This window comes from Mauremys mutica, chromosome 4 (genome assembly GCF_020497125.1).
Source record: "Mauremys mutica isolate MM-2020 ecotype Southern chromosome 4, ASM2049712v1, whole genome shotgun sequence".
In the NCBI taxonomy this organism is placed as follows: domain Eukaryota; kingdom Metazoa; phylum Chordata; order Testudines; family Geoemydidae; genus Mauremys; species Mauremys mutica.
The window spans coordinates 92,140,971-92,159,333 of record NC_059075.1 but is presented as its reverse complement, the minus strand read 5'-3'; the positions used below and the strand labels follow the sequence as shown (position 1 = coordinate 92,159,333).

At 42.0% G+C, this 18,363-nt stretch overlaps 1 protein-coding gene across 1 annotated transcript in view; it reads left to right on the top strand.

Moving 5' to 3' along the window:
- Positions 1-18,363, top strand: part of CCDC73 (coiled-coil domain containing 73) — a 137,004-nt gene that overhangs the window by 96,778 nt on the left and 21,863 nt on the right. Inside the window, exons 9-12 of the mRNA XM_045012380.1 lie at positions 1,407-1,535; positions 1,886-1,945; positions 6,140-6,244; positions 16,505-16,615. Coding sequence (XP_044868315.1) covers positions 1,407-1,535; positions 1,886-1,945; positions 6,140-6,244; positions 16,505-16,615 — 405 coding nt within the window. The remainder of the gene's footprint in view (positions 1-1,406; positions 1,536-1,885; positions 1,946-6,139; positions 6,245-16,504; positions 16,616-18,363) is intronic.

Here is an 18,363-nt window from a genome sequence, read left to right as displayed (position 1 = left end):
AAAAAATTAGCATAGTACTCACTTCCACAAAGTCAAACCTCTTACTTCCTCTTACATTTAATTTTGAAAATATGCTTTGTTGCGTGTTGTATAGACACTTTCAGTAAAAACTAACATAATGAGTATTATCTAATTTTTGTATGAAAAGACTGAAATTTCCTAATTGGATTTTCAGATTACAAAATATCACATATCTAAAGTAATACTATTCTCTTTACAGTCTTCCAATTAAACAAACAATTATACTTTGTCTATGTTAGAGCACTGTAAATTCACTTATGACTAGAGTATTGAAAACAAATTGTTTATAAAAATGAATTGATAGTAGTAGCTATACTCATTCTTTCATATAAGTCTATATTCATGATTTTCACATGCAAAATAATCTTCAGTTTTTCTTTTGCACTGGTATATGATTTTGTCCAGAACAGTTAAACCATTGTTTCTGTGATAAGATGGAATTCCAGTTTTGCAGAGAAAAGTTAAACAGACCAAACATAGTTGCTAGATAAAACTATTACCATTCTGAATGCTTGGTTCACGACTATGGCATCATGAAGAATTCTTGATACTATCTGTGAACAGCATTCATAACCTCTGCTGTTTGTCTGAGTAAACGTCAGAGTGCTCAAGGAGAGAGCGATATTAAACAGACTACCTTGCACCAGAAAAGGAGGGGTGGGGGAGAAAAGGGCACAATATTTATGAGTCCAGGAACTATAAGTTGTAATTTAATGAGATCAAAGCATTTGCTGTTTATTTGCTGCACTAGCCGCTTTGGATAAACTAGTTAGAAAACAGATAATGTTTTTTTTTAAAGTGCAGGACATTTAAAAGATTATAAAGGCTATAAAATCAAAGGCATATTTTAAATGGGAAATCATGTTGTAAAGGTTTCTAATATTAAATTAATTTAGTGTTCTCTTGAGATTAAGTAATTAATGTTACAGAGAAAGCAAAGATCCCAAAAATTTATGGTCAGTTCCTGTTTTTGCCAGATATCCACTGCTCTTCCTTTTTTTCTGCTATATCCCAGGAGTACACAGAAGTTGTCATTGGTGTACTAATGGGTACTTTACTCCTGTTGTATGGCTCGGCCCAGGAGTTCCCTACCAACATCAACTATAATGTAACTCTAGTACTTTTGTAATAGGGAGAGATAGTAGCAATATTTATACAACCACTCTTGGTAGATGACTTGATGCTTTTTTTTTTCTTTACACTGATAGTTTAAACATAAACAGTCATTACTATTAATTTAATGTCTATTACTTAATTTCATTTATTTTGGTGTTTTTGTACTTTTTTAAAGAAAGGGCATGAGTCAGGATAGTGTAAAGATTTCTCTGTTTTGAGTTGCAATGCTGATACTGGATGAACTATTTATGCATGTTTCCTGTGTTAAGGAACTGAAGAAAGTAACTACAGACTTGATAAGGTCCAAGGTCACATGTCAGTACAGAGTGGGAGAAGAAAACATCAATCTTACAGCAAAGGAACAGCAGCTACAAGAACTACTACAAAAAATCAGAATGGTATTCAAGAAGCTCTTAACATTTGTTGCCTAATGTTTCCTATTTCTCATTTAAAAAACAGAGCTGTAATGATTTCCAAGTGATGCATACATGTTGCTATACCTTTTTGAGAACTGAATATATTTAGTGACAATTATTTGATTCCTACATTTTCTAGGAAACTAACTCAATTATAAATGTAAGATTTTATTTTTTGTAAGATCAAATCTCTTTCATGTTCTAAATTTCATTAAATAGCTCTCGATAAGGATGAAAAATCAGTTTAATGTAATTTTATTAAAGAAAATATATTAATAAAGATTGTTGCATAATATTTTCATACATTAATGTTCATTTTATATTTTGTTAAGGAAACAGAGATTAATAAAAAGCTCAGTGAAGAAAATGCACACGTTAAGGAAGATAAACAGGTGAGTGGTTAATGCAATTTTGCTGTTTAAAGTTGATTAATAATACTTGTGATCAGAAATATTTGCCCATTTAAGAAATATGTGCTAAACTCTTAAAATTAACTGTGTTCAGCATTTTACATTTCAGACATAATTTAATGTTCATTTTAATAATAAAAACTGTTTTTATATCAAATCAATTAATAGGACAAATATATTATTTTATTAATTTTGTTTTCCACATTATATTTCCAAGTCTTCATTTATTTATTTAAATTTCAGACAAGAGAAACCTGGCATGCCAATGAAAATAATCTTCTGCATATGTATTCAATAAAGATATGCAGTAAGGATTGTAGAATACTCGTTTCCTCTTTCTGCACACTGGTACCCAACAAATTACTTGCATTTCACTGGTAGTCCATCCAGTTAAAATTGGGATCATGTGTCAAGCGTCCAAATAAACTACTCAAACACACATTGACTGTAATAGCAGTGTACTGCACTGCTTTGCAGGATCTCTCATGTAAAAGTGATCTTTTCTTAGGTCATAAAAGACTCCCTCTCCATAGGTCATTAATACCAAGCATGTCATAGAAGTGATGTACATGTTCTCAGGGAGGGGAAGGAACAGAATACTGACCACATTACTCATTGAGCGCCCATTAAAGGGTGATCTAGCAGTACCATCGTAGTCTCAGAAGACTGTATTTTGACTTTGCTTTTGAAGAATGCTTGACAGTAGAACTAGAAAAAGTAGGTAATGGATGCTTATTAGAGTTTAACTTAATGACTCTCTCTCAGCCCTAAATTGTGCTAAAAATACCCCATGGAGTGATGCTTTCAGTCTGGTTTATGCATATGTTTGTATCATTTGGGAGTATGGTCAAGTATTCCCATTAAAAAAAAAATCCACAAAGCCTCCTGCTTCCACCATGGCTAAAAACCCCTAAAAGAAGTAGTTAGACACAAAAAGACATCCTTTTAAAAATTCGAAGTCAAATCCTACTCTGATAAATAGAAAGGGGCATCAACTCTGGCAAGCCAAGAGCTAAACTGTAATTAGGCAGGACAAAAGAAGATTTGAAGAGCACCTAGCAAAAGACAAACTAACAACAAAATTATTTGTAAGTACATGAAAAGCAGGAAGCCTGTCAAACTCAGTGGTGCTAGTGGATGATCAACATGCTAAATGAGCACTCAGAGAAGACCAGTCATTGCAGAGAAGTTAAATGAATTCTATGCATCGGTCTATACTGCAGAGGATGAGAGGGACATTCCCACATCTGAGCCATTCTTTTTAGGTAATAGATCTCAGGAACTCTCCCAGACTGAGGTGTCAGTAGAGGAGGTTTTGGAACAAATTGAGGAATTAATCAGTAATAAGTGACCAGGACCAAATGGTATTCACCTAGGAGTTCTGAAGGAACTCACATATCAAATTGCAGAACTACTAACTGTGGCATGTAACCAGTCACTTAAGTCAGCCTCTGTACCAGTAGACTTTCAGACCTCCACCTGGTCTCTAATTCTGTGTGTACAGATGCTAATACTTAAACATTTAGTTACCTGATTTTGCCTGAAAGAGAGAGACTACCTATAGTATATGAAAGAAGTCAGAAAACTTTCAGTTTTGAATCTCTTTAGAGATAAATTAATGTACGAGTCTCTCTTTCAATTCCATTCAACATTTAAGAATATTTTCTATCCCAAAATCAACTATGTCACATATTGCATCTGTGCAAATCATTTACTAGTAGCTACTGGATTAGTGTTTAGGAACACGTTCTGTAGGGATTTGTGGATATATAGTGCTTGTTTAGATCATTCTCTCTATCTTCGGACCTTCAGAAATGTGTCTTACATATTGTTTCATGTAAAGTGGCTTTTATTTTCTCCATCACATCTGCCTTCGCTAGCAGGCTTTGTCAACAGAGTCATCATTTTATGTGTGTTATGAAGAGACCTTGGTCTTTTTTTTTTTCCAGTCTACATTCTTCAGGGTGATCTCAGATTTACACCTTAATCAACCAGTTATTTGGGTTGTCCTCTCTTTCAGATCTTATTTTTCTTGAGATGAGGACATCCTTCACAAGTAAGATACAGTCCTGCAGTCTTTAAATTCCATCTGTTCCAGAGAGCATTTCCTGCCATTTAGAGTGTATTCCATTCAATAACACTGAGTTCTTCTTAAAAAGAGACTCTCTCTCTCTGCAGGACATGAGAAATGTTAAGACTCTAGGATTGTAGTATAATAGGAGCCCTTCAGGAGTAAGGTAGTATACTGGTTTAGTGTACTGGCCTTTCATGTATGGAGATCTGAGCTCAAAACTTGTCACAAAAAAAATAAATTTGGTGGTTTCATCCTGTTTAACTGTGGTGTAGGCATTCAGGCTCAGGCTGTAGCCTGGGTTCTAGGAGCTTGCAAGGTGGGAGGGTCCTGGAGCTCACGAGTCCAAATGTCTACACCACAATTAACAGTCCCGCAAACCTGAGACAGCTGGCAGAAATCAACCGCAGGTGTCTAATTGCAGTGTAGATAATTGCAGGTGTCTAATTGCAGTGTCATGGTGAACCTTCTGTTCACCATGACAAACACCACAAATCTGGCACAAGTGTCAGCTGCTTCTTAAGAGAATCCCAAAACTGGAAGAGCAGCAGGGATATTGCAGGTCAGAACTGTAGTTTGCATTAGTAAAGCTGGGGAAGAAATTTACACAGTATTATGTAGTACTTAAGTGAGAGCTACTAGTCCCTCACCATCATGAATATTAAATCCCTAAGAGCCACACTTTGAACCCTATACAGTGGTGAGTAGTTACTCTTGGGAATTCCTGTGAAATCAATGGAATACTTGTGTGAGTAACTGCTCACACAAGTAAGGGATTCACAATCTGGCCCTAAATTAATCTCAAAATTAAAAAATGCGTGTGTTATTTTTAGTTCCAATGGGCCCATCATTGTAGCATTTTGGGGGGATATACCCCAGAAAGATCAGATTCTAGCTGCAAAGTCTGATAAACTTGAACTGTATCCAGGGCCGGCTCCAGGCACCAGCCGAGCAAGCTCGTGCTTGGGGCAGCAGATTCTAAGGGGCGGCATTCCATCCAATCCTAGGGTGGCACGGCTGCCCTTTTTTCTTTTTCTTTTTCTTTTTGGTTCACCGCTCCGGCTGCCCTGAAGGAGGCGGTGGCAGCACGGAAGAGGGGAGCGCCCTGCTGGGAGCAGGCTGTGCGCTCCGTCTGCCCCAGCCAGTGCCAGGTCTGCAGCAAGCCCGGCAGCCCGCGTCCTTCCCTCGCCACCGACCTACAATTACCTGCAGGCAGGAGTGGCGTGGAACCCTCCCGGCAGGTGGTGCGGCAGGAGGGGCCGAGTGGCAAGCGCCCCGCCTGAAGGAAGCCCTGGCCGCTCCCACTCTCCCTCTCCCTCCCCCTCCCCCCAGCTAGCCGGGGTGCGCACTCTGCTGCCCGGGGCACGTCTGCAGCGCAGGGAGTCCTGCTAGCCAGTGCGGCCGGGGGAGTGGCACCGAAAGTTTGCACCCTGGCTCCAGCTGCCCCACAGGTTTTTTGTTGATTTTTGTTTTGTTTTCTTCTTGGGGCGCCAAAAAAGCCAGAGCCGGCCCTGACTGTATCACAACATTCTGATGTTCATGTCATAATACACCATTACTGTGTGTAAATTCCAGCCCAGTAGAGTCTACATTCGGAAGATGGAGAACAGTTTTCAGGGTCATCCATTTGTCAAAGTGGTTGCCTGTTTCCTCTGGGGTCTTCCAAACTGGCAGTGTGATATATTGCCATAACATTACTCTGCCAAATGTGCTGAACTCAAAACTGTGAAGTGCAGATAGAATCTGGCGCATTTAAACATGTCTTGTTTAGATGGGCCCAGAACTGCTACTGAACTGTTCATCAAGTGGTTTCATATAAGAAAATACCTTGAGAAGAACATTACTATTATATTGTTCCACAGAAAAAGGGCACAGAGGTGTTGAGTTGCTCTTCCGTCTTCCACCAACACCCTCCCAAAACTGATAATGATAATTTTAAAAGAGAAATACTGATATTAATGTAAATTATGTAATCTATTAACTGAGGAAAGAACACATTTGTTAATCAAAAATAAAGTATTTGTAAAACATCCATTATTTTCTTTATACTCAAACTTCACAAACTAAACAGATTTAATATACCACGATTTGTTTATTTTCATAAGGAGATTATCAGTTCTCTACAACATATGCAGCAGCTGCTTCAGCGACTGACCCAAACAAATGTCAGAATGGAAAGTGAATTGAATGCACTGAAAGAAGAATATCAGGTCAGATTTTTCTTGATTATACAATCTACTACTACCTGCTGTATACTTTTGAAGAGTGTAAGGCTGTTAAAGACATCAGAATGCTTTTCAGAACTTTTGACCTCCCATCCTCTGGTCCCTCAGCTCCTTACTGTCAATATGAACCTTGAAACACACCCTGTAGTTCCTATTCCCTAAACTCCTCAAAGAAAAAGGTGGCTGCCAATTTTCACCAATTTGTTTCTGGAGGATAAAGCAAATCTTAGTTACCCTCAAGACTGTTGTTTTAGTTCAGTGATTTTTTGTTGTTAAGATTTGTATTGGGTTTTTTTTTTTTTAGAAAGTTGAGTTCTAAAAATCAAAGGGGCAAGATCCTGTCCTCAATTTCAGCAGGGCAAAAGGTCTGGCATAACAACATCCCAAGCATAGTGCCACCTTCCCACCAGCCGTGGCATAGGCTGCATGTTAAAAGTGGTGAAGGGGCAGATCACAGTATGCTGAATTTGACATAATTAAAGCACCTTCAATGAGTGGCAGTAGCTATGTCCACAGGAGAGCTCTCTCCCATTAGCGTAGAGTGGCTCCATGAGCGATCTTACAGCAGCGCAGCTGCATCGGTACAGCCGTGCCGTTGTAAGGTCTATAGTGTAGACCAGTGGTTCCCAAACTTGTTTCGCTGCTTCTGCAGGGAAAGCCCCTGGTGGGCCGGGCCGGTTTGTTTACCTGCCATGTCTGCAGGTTCCGCCGATCGCGGCTCCCAGTGGCTACGGTTCGCTGCTCCAGCAGCTCCTATTGGCCTGGAGCAGCGAACCGCGGCCACTGGGAGCAGCGATTGGCCGAACCTGCATATGCGGCAGGTACACAAACCGGCCCGCCCCGCCAGGGGCTTCCCCTGCAGAAGTGTTGGAACAAGTTTGGGAACCACTGGTGTAGACATACCCTAACTATCTATCTAAAGGTATTTAGAACCATTTATACACATAAAGGGGATTCCACAGTGAACAAATAGCTCAGATATTGCCTAACTTCCAACTTGTAGCAGCAGAAAATCTCCAATCAAAGGCACACCTGAATTGGAACACTCATAGGGACACCACTCAAAGAAGAAGAAGAAGAAGAAGAAATAATAAATTTCTGTTTGAACTGTCAAAGCGAATCTAGCTCCCAATCAGTATATGTATCTACTGAAAAAACAAAAACCCACAACTTTCCAAACTGGAACTAATTGATATCCTAGTTGAAAGTCTCAGCAAAGAGGCTAAGGAGTGACTGGAGCTTAAAATATCCTGTCACCCTGTGCACACTACCACTTATGCTGGCAGAACTTATGTTGATCAGAGGTGTGTTTTTTCACACCCCTCAGCAATATAAATTTTGCTGACATAAGTGATAGTTTAGACATGGTCTTAGTCAGTCATAAGTTTTCCATAATGTTTCCTTTAAAAAAAAAAACCAACCAAAAAATCCTTCTTTTCTGTGTGAGATTTCCTGCTGCCAAGTCAATCCCTTAGAGTAGAACAAAAGTCTCCAGGTTTTAATAACTGTCCATCTTGTAAGCCAGTGATGCTCATTATGCCTTGGTGAGAGGCACATTCCTGAGAGAGATGCCATTTGCAAGTCATTTACAAGCAGAACACAGAACATAAGAGAGACTTGCTTGAATTTGCCTTTGCTGGAGAGATTGATACACCCCCTCTTCATGTCCTGGAGTGGCTGGGAATGAAAACTCTAAGCAGTCCTCTTCAAAAAGTACTCCTGTCAGCTCTGTAGGTCATATCTCTAAGTTTCTTCTTCAACTGGTAAAACTTCTGAGGTCAGGGGAAGAAAGGATCACCACTTCTCTAAGGGGCATAAATCTAGGTCACCGTCAATGTGTCCTAGCTCTAAGGGGCAGAATTCCTCTTGCTCTGCCACAGAAAAGGGTAGCTCAGGCTTAGGAAGGGTCCCATCTGGCACCGATGCAGGCACTGCTTATATTATCCTAGTTACAACTGTTGCAGAATGTCACTGTGTAGCTACCAACTGAGCACACCCTTGTGGCCTTAGGGTGACCTTGCAAATGACTCCTGCCTCGGTTTCCTCCTTCTACAGGCTTCATCAGTATCTCACTCACCCTTTTCTCCATTCACACTCTCTCTCGGATTGTAATATATTAAAATTTAACAAACATTCAAAGTAAAGTTCATATTCATCCATTTACACCTTATCAGGTCACTGACAAGCCTTTCCTGCCTGTACTCTCCCCAAATCTTATGCTTCAACTCAGGGTATGGCTACACTGGCGATTTGCAGCACTGGAAAGCCTCCACCAGCGCTGCAATTAGTAAGTGACCACACCTGCAGGGCACTTCCAGCGCTGCAACTCCCTGGCTGCAGCGCTGGCCGTACACCTCACTCAGCATGGGGAATAAGGATTCCAGCGCTGGTGCTGCAGCGCTGGTCATCAAGTGTGGCCACACACCAGCGCTGTGATTGTCCTCCAGGGTATAAGGATGTATCCCAGAATGCCTGTTCAGCCACTCTACTCATCAGGTCAGACTCTACTGCCCTGGCCTCAGGTGACCCGCCCTTTAAATGCCACGGATATTTTAAAAATCCCATTCCTGTTTGCTCAGCCAGGTGTGGAGTGCAATCAGTGAATCTTTACAGGTGACCATGCCTCCACGTGGCAAACGAGCCCCAGCATGGAGCAATGGCGAGCTGATGGACCTCATCAGTGTTTGGGGGGAGGAATCTGTGCAGGCACAGCTGCGCTCTAGCCATAAGAATTATGATACCTTTTCCCAGGTATCAAGAGCCATGCAGGATAGGGGCCATGAGCATGACATGCTGCAGTGCAGGGTAAAAGTAAAGGAGCTGCGGAGTGCCTATTGCAAAGCACGCGAGGGAAACCGCCAATCCGGCGCTGCCCCCACGACCTGCTGGTTTTACAAGGAGCTGGATGCGATTTATGGGGGTGACCCCTCTGTAAATCCAAGGACCATGATGGACAGTTCAGAGCCGGTAGAGGAGAGGGAGGGGGAGGCAGACAGTGAGGCTACTGTGGTGGGGGAAGACACCCCAGAGTCCCAGGAGGCATGCAGTCAGGAGCTCTTCTCAAGCCAGGAGGAAGCTAGCCAGTCGCAGCCCCTGGGACTTGGTGCAGAAGAATCACAGGAGCAGGTCCCAGGTAAGCAGCTTTCATTGCAATGCAAAGGTTTTGGGAGAGGAGGGGGGGTGCTATGCCTGCATGCTTGCATGCCTAGACTTGGAATATCCCATTGATGTGGTCTATCACGTCGCGGTAATCTGCCTCTGTAATCTCTTCAAAAGTTTCTGCAAGAGCATAGGCCATTCGCATGACCAAGTTTAAAGGGAGAGCCAGTGTGGTCCCTGTCCCAGTCAGGCTAACGCGTCCGCGCCACTGTTCCAGGAGGGGTGGGGGGACGATGGCTGCACACAGGCAAGCTGCATAGGGGCTAGGGCGGAATCCGCATTGTTGTAGGAGACCCTCCCTTGCTTCCCAGGTAACCCGCAGCAGGGAGATATCTTCAAGTATTAACTCCTGTGGGAAATGGAGGGAGTGTTTCAGTGCAGGTCCCAACTGCTGCTTGCTTCCTGCCTTTACCAAAGCCCAAAAAAAGCAGTGCACCCATGAAGCAAAAAGCACCCTGCCCAGGCAAACCACGGCAGGAACCCCAGGTTTAATTCCTGAGGGACATGGAGGGAGTGTTTCCCAGCATGTCTCCCAGGTTTTAGTGACTTCTACTTCTACTATGCCATACCCTCACTTACCATTTCTGGGAGGCTGTGAATTCTCTAGCTGTGTTTGAAATGTCTGAGGAATGCTACAGTGTGAGACTTGAAACTAACTTCAGATTATACACAATGCAGCTCTCTTAAAATGTATCATTTGCTGTATTTTTATAGTGTCCTTGACTAGTCCTGGACCGATCTTATCGGTGACTGAAAGAAAGCTTCAGAACCTGAGAAGGAAACCTAACAAAAGCAAGGAAGATTTGGTGAAGGCAGTTATGAACCAGTGTGCAACAGAGAATAAAACTGCACAGGAATGGAGAGAAAAGATGCAGCACTGGAAGGAAACAGAAAGCAGGAGAAAGGTGTTGACGCTGAAGAAAACCACGAGGCAGCTTATAAACCTCATGGCACGCCAAACAGACTGTATGCAGTCACTGGTAGCAATGCAGGCAGAGCACTATCGTGCCAAACCCCGACCCTCCCAAACCTCTTTCCCCTATGCACCAATGTCAGCTCCAAGTCCCGTTCCCCAGCATCCAGGTTCTTACCTACACCATCACCAGCTGCCCCCGACACCTGTACGGTCACCTATGAGCCCAGAGAACTACCACTCTTACCCTCTGCACTCAACCCCCATCACCATACAACAGTACAATCCTGAGGTGCACAGCACTCCTGGCAGTACATATGCAAACCTCTGAGTGTACAGTTCAACAACCAACCCCCTTGCCCGTTTACTTGCTTTTTTTAAAATAAATGATTTCTTTGATTATGAAACAGTTTTTATTATTGCATAAAGTGAAAGATAACAAACAGCAAGGAAAACAGGCAATTAAAAGCACTGTAACCAGTGCACGTCACTCCTGGGCAAGGCAAAAAACACTACTGTTGGCTTTCAGCCTCAAATTCCTCCCTCGAGGCATCCCTAATCCTTGTTGCCCTGTGGTGGGCGTCTCTAGTAGCTCTGCTGTCTGGCTGTGCAAATTCAGCCTCCAGGACTTGTACCTCGTTGGTCCATGCCTGGCTGAATGTTTCACCCTTCCCTTCACAAATATTATGGAGGGTACAGCACGCGGATATAACCGCAGGGATGCTGCTTTCCCCCAAGTCTAGCTTCCCATAAAGCGCCCACCAGCGTCCTTTTAAACGCCCGAAAGCACACTCCACAGTCATTCGGCACTGGCTCAGCCTGTAGTTGAAACGGTCCTGGCTCCTGTCCAGCTTCCCTGTATAGGGTTTCATGAGCCAAGGCATTAATGGGTAAGCGGGGTCCCCAAGGATCACAATGGGCATTTCAACGTCCCCTACTGTGATCTTTCGGTCTGGGAAAAATGTCCCTTCCTGCATCTTCCTGAACAGGCCACTGTTCCGAAAGATGCGTGCATCATGCACCTTTCCAGGCCAGCCTGTGTAAATGTCAATGAAATGCCCACGGTGATCCACAAGCGCCTGGAGAACCATAGAGAAATACCCCTTGCGATTAAGGTACTCGTAGGCTAGGTGGGGTGGTGCCAGAATAGGAATATGCGTCCCATCTATTGCCCCTCCACAGTTAGGGAAACCCATTTCTGAAAAGCCATCCACAATGTCCTGCACGTTCCCCACAGTCATGGTTCTCCTTAGCAGGATGCGATTAATGGCCCTGCAAACTTGCATCAAAACGATTCCCACAGTCAACTTTCCCACTCCAAACTGGTTCCCGACCGATCGGTAGCTGTCTGGAATTGCCAGCTTCCAGATTGCAATAGCCACATGCTTCTCCACCGTCAGGGCAGCTCTCAATCTCGTGTCCTTGCGCTGCAGGGTGGGGGCGAGCTCAGCACACAGTCCCATGAAAGTGGCTTTTCTCATACGAAAGTTCTGCAGCCACTGTTCGTCATCCCAGACTTCCATGACATTGTGATCCCACCACTCACTGCTTGTTTCACGAGCCCAAAAGCGGCGTTCCACGGTGCTGAGCATTTCTGTTACCGCCACAAGCAATTTCATGTCACCCGCATTAGGCAAATCCAGATCATCGTCGGACTCCTCACTGTCACTTTGGAGCTGAAGGAATAGCTCAACTGCCAAACGTGATGTGCTGGCGACAGTCATCAGCAAAGTCCTCAGCAGCTCAGGCTCCATTTCACACAGAAAGCGTGCTGCACTCACAATGGCTAGAAACGTGGACGGGGAAACTGTACTGCTGGGAAGTGAAGCAATGCACCACGGGGCGTTGGAACAGGAAGCGGAATGACCCACACACTTCCTTCCCCTTCCCACAATACACAGCGCCAAAATGGGACGACATGCTCTGTGGGATAGCTGCCCACAATGCACCTCTCAGTACAGCGCTGCAAATGCTGCAAGTGTGGCCACACTGCAGCGCTGGCCCTGTACAGCTGGACGACCAGCACTGCAAACTACCAGCGCTGCAACTCATCAGTGTAGCCATACCCTCAGAAAGCTGCAGGGCTGGCTGAGCTTGGTGTACTCCTCTATTTGTCATTCATTGGATACAGTGGTTTGAGAGCTAACATCATTCTTACACTGTTTCGACTAGTAGATAGACCAATCCAGTATGTGTGTGGGAGTTCTGTTTGCTCCCCATCAACTGATTTTGAGTTTGGTTATGGATGCTTCTGCCCTACGTTGGGGGGCCCACCTGTGATCTCAGTAGATTCAAAGGCTCTCTCTGGTCTAAGGATTTAGCTCTCCATATAATGTAAGAGTTGAAAGCCATTCGTCTAGCTTGTCACACTTTCCTTCCCCATATCAAGGGAAGCAATTTGCTGGTACTTATAGTCAACATGCAGCCATGTTCTGTTTGAACAGAGAGGAGCCATATCAACACTTCTTTCCCAAGAGGCAATGCTGCTTTGGGACTTCTGTGTCACCAATCTATCTCAAAGCCTCCCACCTTCTAGGTGCCCAGAACAGTCTGGCAGACCTACTGAGCAGGTTTTTCACTAGTCACCACGAGTGGTCTCTGCCCAGATATAGTCAGGTTCATTTTCCAACTGTGTGCAACCTGCATCAACAGGAAGCGTCATCCATCTAGCACAGTATCTGATGGATGCTTTCTTATTTCCCTGGAAATACAAAATCATGTACACATATCCTCTGGTTCTGCTCCTTCGCAGAGTGTTGTTAAAATTAAGCAGAACCATGCTTCAGTGGTATTGTTTTTCAACTGCTAAGCCTCTCAACTAGGGCTCCATTGACACTACCACAAGACCCAGATCTGATATCACAGGACCACAGTAATCTCCATTCCATCCAGGAGGTCCTTTATACCGCCTGGATGCTCTATGGTTAACACCTCAGGAGGAGATCTGTTCAAAAGAGTTACAAAACATCATCTTGAATAGTAGGAAGATTTAGACTAGGTAGCTTTATCTGTTGAAATGGAAGAGAGTCTCTGTATGGTCCACAATAAGGGGTTTCTAGTACAACATGTGCCGGACTGTTTGTTATACCTGAAACACTGAAGTCTTGCCATTAGTTCTGCCAGGGTTCACCTAGCAGCTATCTTGGCTTTCAACCTTCTGGATTGACATAGGACTGGAGAAAACAGAGTGATTATCAATCAGGATTTTGAAGGGTCTGGACCAGTTATATCCCCAAGTAGAGGATCCTGTTCCTCTTGTGATTTAAGCTTAGTACTGGCAAAACTAATGGGTTCTCCCTTTGTACTACTGACTACCTGTTCATTACTCCATCTTTCAATGAAGGTAGCCTTTTTGGTGGCAATTACCTCAGCAAGAAAAGTAGGTGGATTGAGAGCTCTGATATCTGAACCACCATATGCAGTCTTCTACAAGGACAAGGTATGCCTATGCCCTCATCCAAAGTTTTTCACCAAAATGGATTTTCACTTCCACATCAGTCAGCAATATGTTTACGAATTTTCTTCCTAAGCCTCATGCTCATACACAGGAGGAGAGACTCTATATGTTGGATGTTAGCAGAGCATTTTACTTGACAGGAGTAAATCATTTAACTGGTCCTTCCAATTGTTCATGGAAGTTGCAGATAGGATGAAGGACCTTCCAATCTCTTCTCAAAGAATTCCATCATTGATCTCCTCCTATATATGATTGTGCTATGATATGGCCAATATTACTGCATTGAACAGGATGTTAGCACAGCCAACCAGAGCACATGCAGCTTTCTGCAGCTCTTCTAACTCAAGTACTTATTTTGGACATTTGTAGACCTGCAACTTTGTCTTCATATTGCATACTGTTGCTTTTCATTATGCCATCTCTCAACAGTCTAGAGATGATGCCAGATTTGGACTGTAGTCCTTTAATCATTATGCAGGTAGACTCTGATCCTACCTCCAGACTGGAATGCTTGAGAGTCATCTGAAGTGGAATGGACACAGGCAATCACTTGCAGAAGAAAAACTGCTACTAATCTGTAATTACCGTTCTTCGATTTGCATTGCACATGTTTAATCCACATCTCACCCTCCTTCCTCTGTATATTAGAGTCTGTCTGGTAAGAGGGAACTGAGGGGAGTTGAGGGCAGCTCAGCCCTGTATACTATTATGCAGCAGCATGAGGCAGTAGAGGGGGCATGTGCCACTCCTATGAGTACCCCAAGGGAAAAATCTGATGCTAGTGTACTGGGTGTGCACAGACCTAAAGTGGAATGGATACATGCAACACATCTCAAAGAACAACTCCTAGAGCTCAGGGCCGTTTGCCGGACTTGCACAGCATTCCTTCCACTCCTGAAAAGGTTGACCATTCAGATTATGACAAACAACACCATGGAGATGTTTTATATCAACAGGCAACGGGAAACAAGATCCACCCTGCTTTGTCAGGAAGCTGTGCATCTATGGAATTTCTGCATTTGACATTAAATTACTCTAAAAGCCCTTAACTTACAAGGCTTGCAGAATGTTTTGGAAGACCACCTGAAGAAGCAGTTTGGAAGTGACTACATGTGATCAGTAAAAGATACCATCATACAGGACATCTTCACCAGATAGGGGGACCTGTTTGCAATGAAAGAGAACAAGAAATGTCTCAGATTCTGCTCCAGAGGAGTCAGTGCCAGGGTTCTCTGTCAGATGTGTTACTGATCCCCAGGGCTCCAGGACTAATATATGCATACCCTCCAATCCCATTAGTTGCAAGAATCATCAGGAAATTCAGATAGAAATCAGCCACATGATCACACTGGCACTGGCCTTGCTCATCAAGTCTCAAACTTGATGAATCTCTCCATTTGACCTCCAGTCCAACTACCTCTTCCAGCTAGATGTAATCTCCCAGACAGAGGGGAAAATCCTCCATCTTGGTCCAACTTTTCTGAATCTCACTGCATGGATGCTGGCTGGTCAACAGCAGTGGAAGGGGGCATCTCTTTATGGGTCCAGACTATCTTTTCTTATTTAATTAGGTGGGAGTTAGTATAGTTCCCCCACAGATCATGAAGTAAGCATCTCCATACATGTAGGAATGAGCTACTGTAGGTTTTTAAATGCTGTATATTATATTCATTCTCCAAATATTTTATAGTGGAGCTACATTAACTAGACAGTGATTATAGGCATGTTAAGATTAAGTAAATCAAAAAGTAATTTGATATTTTTGTAGTTATAAAGTGAAGTAGGAGAGAATTCCTTTGAAGAATGTTTTATATCTGACATTTTTTCCAGAAGTGGTTTCAAAGAATCACAGCAAAATCCTATAAATACAGTTGATCATGTAGTTACATGCATTAAAACTGTTTACATTTTCAAATGTGTTTGTATGATCTTTATAGAAGGTAATGGATACCGTAAGTCTTTTATCTTCTGCACTTTGTTATAAAAATATGATAGGATAAAATTCCAGCAGTACTAGAGAGATGTGTGAGAACTGTTACTGTTGATTTACATGAGCTTGCTTTTAATTTATCAATATGACAGTAAAGTTGACACTGAGTAAGCCCAGAAACATTAGAAGCACAATTATGACAGCATAAAAAAAACGTAATAGCATATTACTATTCTTTTTAAAGCACTTTTATTCAATTTCAGTAAACCGATAAAAATAAAGGGCAATCAGACATACACTAAATATTTGACATACCAACAGATGTGTTTTACAATTTTAAATTAAACAATTCAAATTATAGAAAAGGTTATTAAGCAAGTTTAAGTATAAGCTGTGATAACAAAAAACAAATATTTTCTTTGGTTATACTGTAGTTTTTTCTTTAAGTACACTGGGATTTGATTGTGCTACATTTCATATTTCTCAGCTCTACACTTCATATTACTTTTTCAGCCCATTAAAACTTATGCAGTGAAACTGAATAATGGCAAGTGTTTTTATACCCTTTTATAGCCATTTCTTTTTCATAACCTCCCCCTGTTTCCTGTTAGCTAAACTATAAGCACCTTTCTGTTAATTTATGAAAATTATTGTTGAGTGAGCACATTATCACTGATCTGTATGGCACTTTCAGCATGTTAGAAGCAAAGGTCCAAGCAACATAAAACACATCAAAATTCATTAATGTGATATTGATTATTTTTTGGATAATTAATTTTATTGCAGACCCTTGAAAGAGATAATGAGCTGCAAAGGGAGAAGGCAAAAGAAAATGAAGAAAAGTTCCTTAATCTTCAGAATGAGCATGAGACAGCACTAAGAACTTGGAAAAAAGATGTAAGTTTATTAAATTAAATGTTAGTATAGTCAAAGGGTTTTGAAATAGTCAAACATTTCAAATAATTCCTAAACCCATGAAAATATTGCAAAAATTATGTATGAAAAAGTAAAATATTTTCTTTCCTGTACACTCCAAATTTGTGTCAAAAATATTTTAAAAGGTAGATTTAGTAGAAACTCCATTTGACTTTTGCATTTTAGAAGGCCAGGTGTACATCTCTTTTGGGCCTACACCACACAGACCAAATGGAGGCTTTTGTTTTGTTTGTTTTTTAATTTAACTGTAGCACTTAGATATAGTTCCAGACTTATGATTTTGTCAACCACTGCTTACATGTGAGGTATCCAGATGTTTCCTTAGCATGCACTAATACCAGGGGTTCTCAACCTTTTTCTTTCTGAGGCCTCCCCAACATGCTATAAAAATTCCATGGCCCACCTGTGCCACAACTACTGTTTTTCTGTGTATAAAAGCCAGGGCCAGCATTAGGGAGTAGCAAGCAGGGCAACTGCCTGGGTCCAATGCCACAGGGGACCCTGCGAAGCTAAGCAGCTTAGGCTTCAGCACTGGGTGGCAGGACATGGGGCTCTGGGCTTCAGCCCCATGCAGTGGGGCTTTGGCTTTCTGCCCTGGGCCCCAGCAAGTATAATGCCAACCCTGCTTGGCGGCCCCTCTGAAACCTGTTCCCAGCCCCCTCAGGGAACCTCAGACTCTGGGTTGAGGACCATTGCACTAATGTATTTTGCATTTACATTGGCTAAATTATATTTCTATTACAGAACCTTGTCATAGTACCTAAACTATTACAAATATACCATTTGCATTTTCTAGATTGTATTCCTGTACATTAAAAAAGAAAAGTCATTTATAAATTATACATTACATTATAAAAGTCTAAGTGTAACTCCCTATAAATTGAAATTATGAAAATTAAAGGAACTTTATCAAGATTATTTGGCTTAAATACTGACCTACCCTCAATATTTGTTTTTCATGGTACTTCTTTATATATATTTTTAAACAAATATTCAATGATTTCTTAAAAAAAACCCTCAGTAACAGCAACTTTGCAGTAAATTTGCAATAACGAATCAACTATAATAATATGAGATATTATACATACAAATGAGGAAGGGGTAAGAAAATAAACTTGTCATGTTTTCAAGGTATTTGTGAAAACATGGCAAACCATCAACAGCTTTTTTTTTTTTTTTTTTTTTTAATAGTTTTTAATTTCTATCCTGGCTTTCCCTTGATCAATACATACGGCCCTTCTTGAAGAACTCTGGTTCTTCTTCCATTTCTGGTAACCTCCATTTCACTGTAAGGTAGAATAAAAGACTCTAACAAAGTAATTTTCCCTCCCTTGGTATTCACCCCTTCTTGTCTGTTGAGACTAGGCCACTTCCACCTAAATTGAATTGGTTCGTTAGCACTGACCCCCCACTTGGTAAGGCAACTCCCATCTTTTCATGTGCTATAATATATATTCTGCTTACTGTATTTTTCGCTCCATGCATCTGATGAAGTGGGTTTTAGCCCACGAAAGCTTATGCCTAAATAAATTTGTTAGTCTCTAATGTGCCACAAGGACTCCTTGTTGTTTTTGCTGATACAGACTAACAGCTACCACTCTGAAACCTAACAAACACAGTTACCACTGTCTATGCATTTGAGTTTTACAAACTGGAATAAATGGTGACCAAAACCCAAGCTAGAGCAAGAAGAGGGTAAGAGATGATGG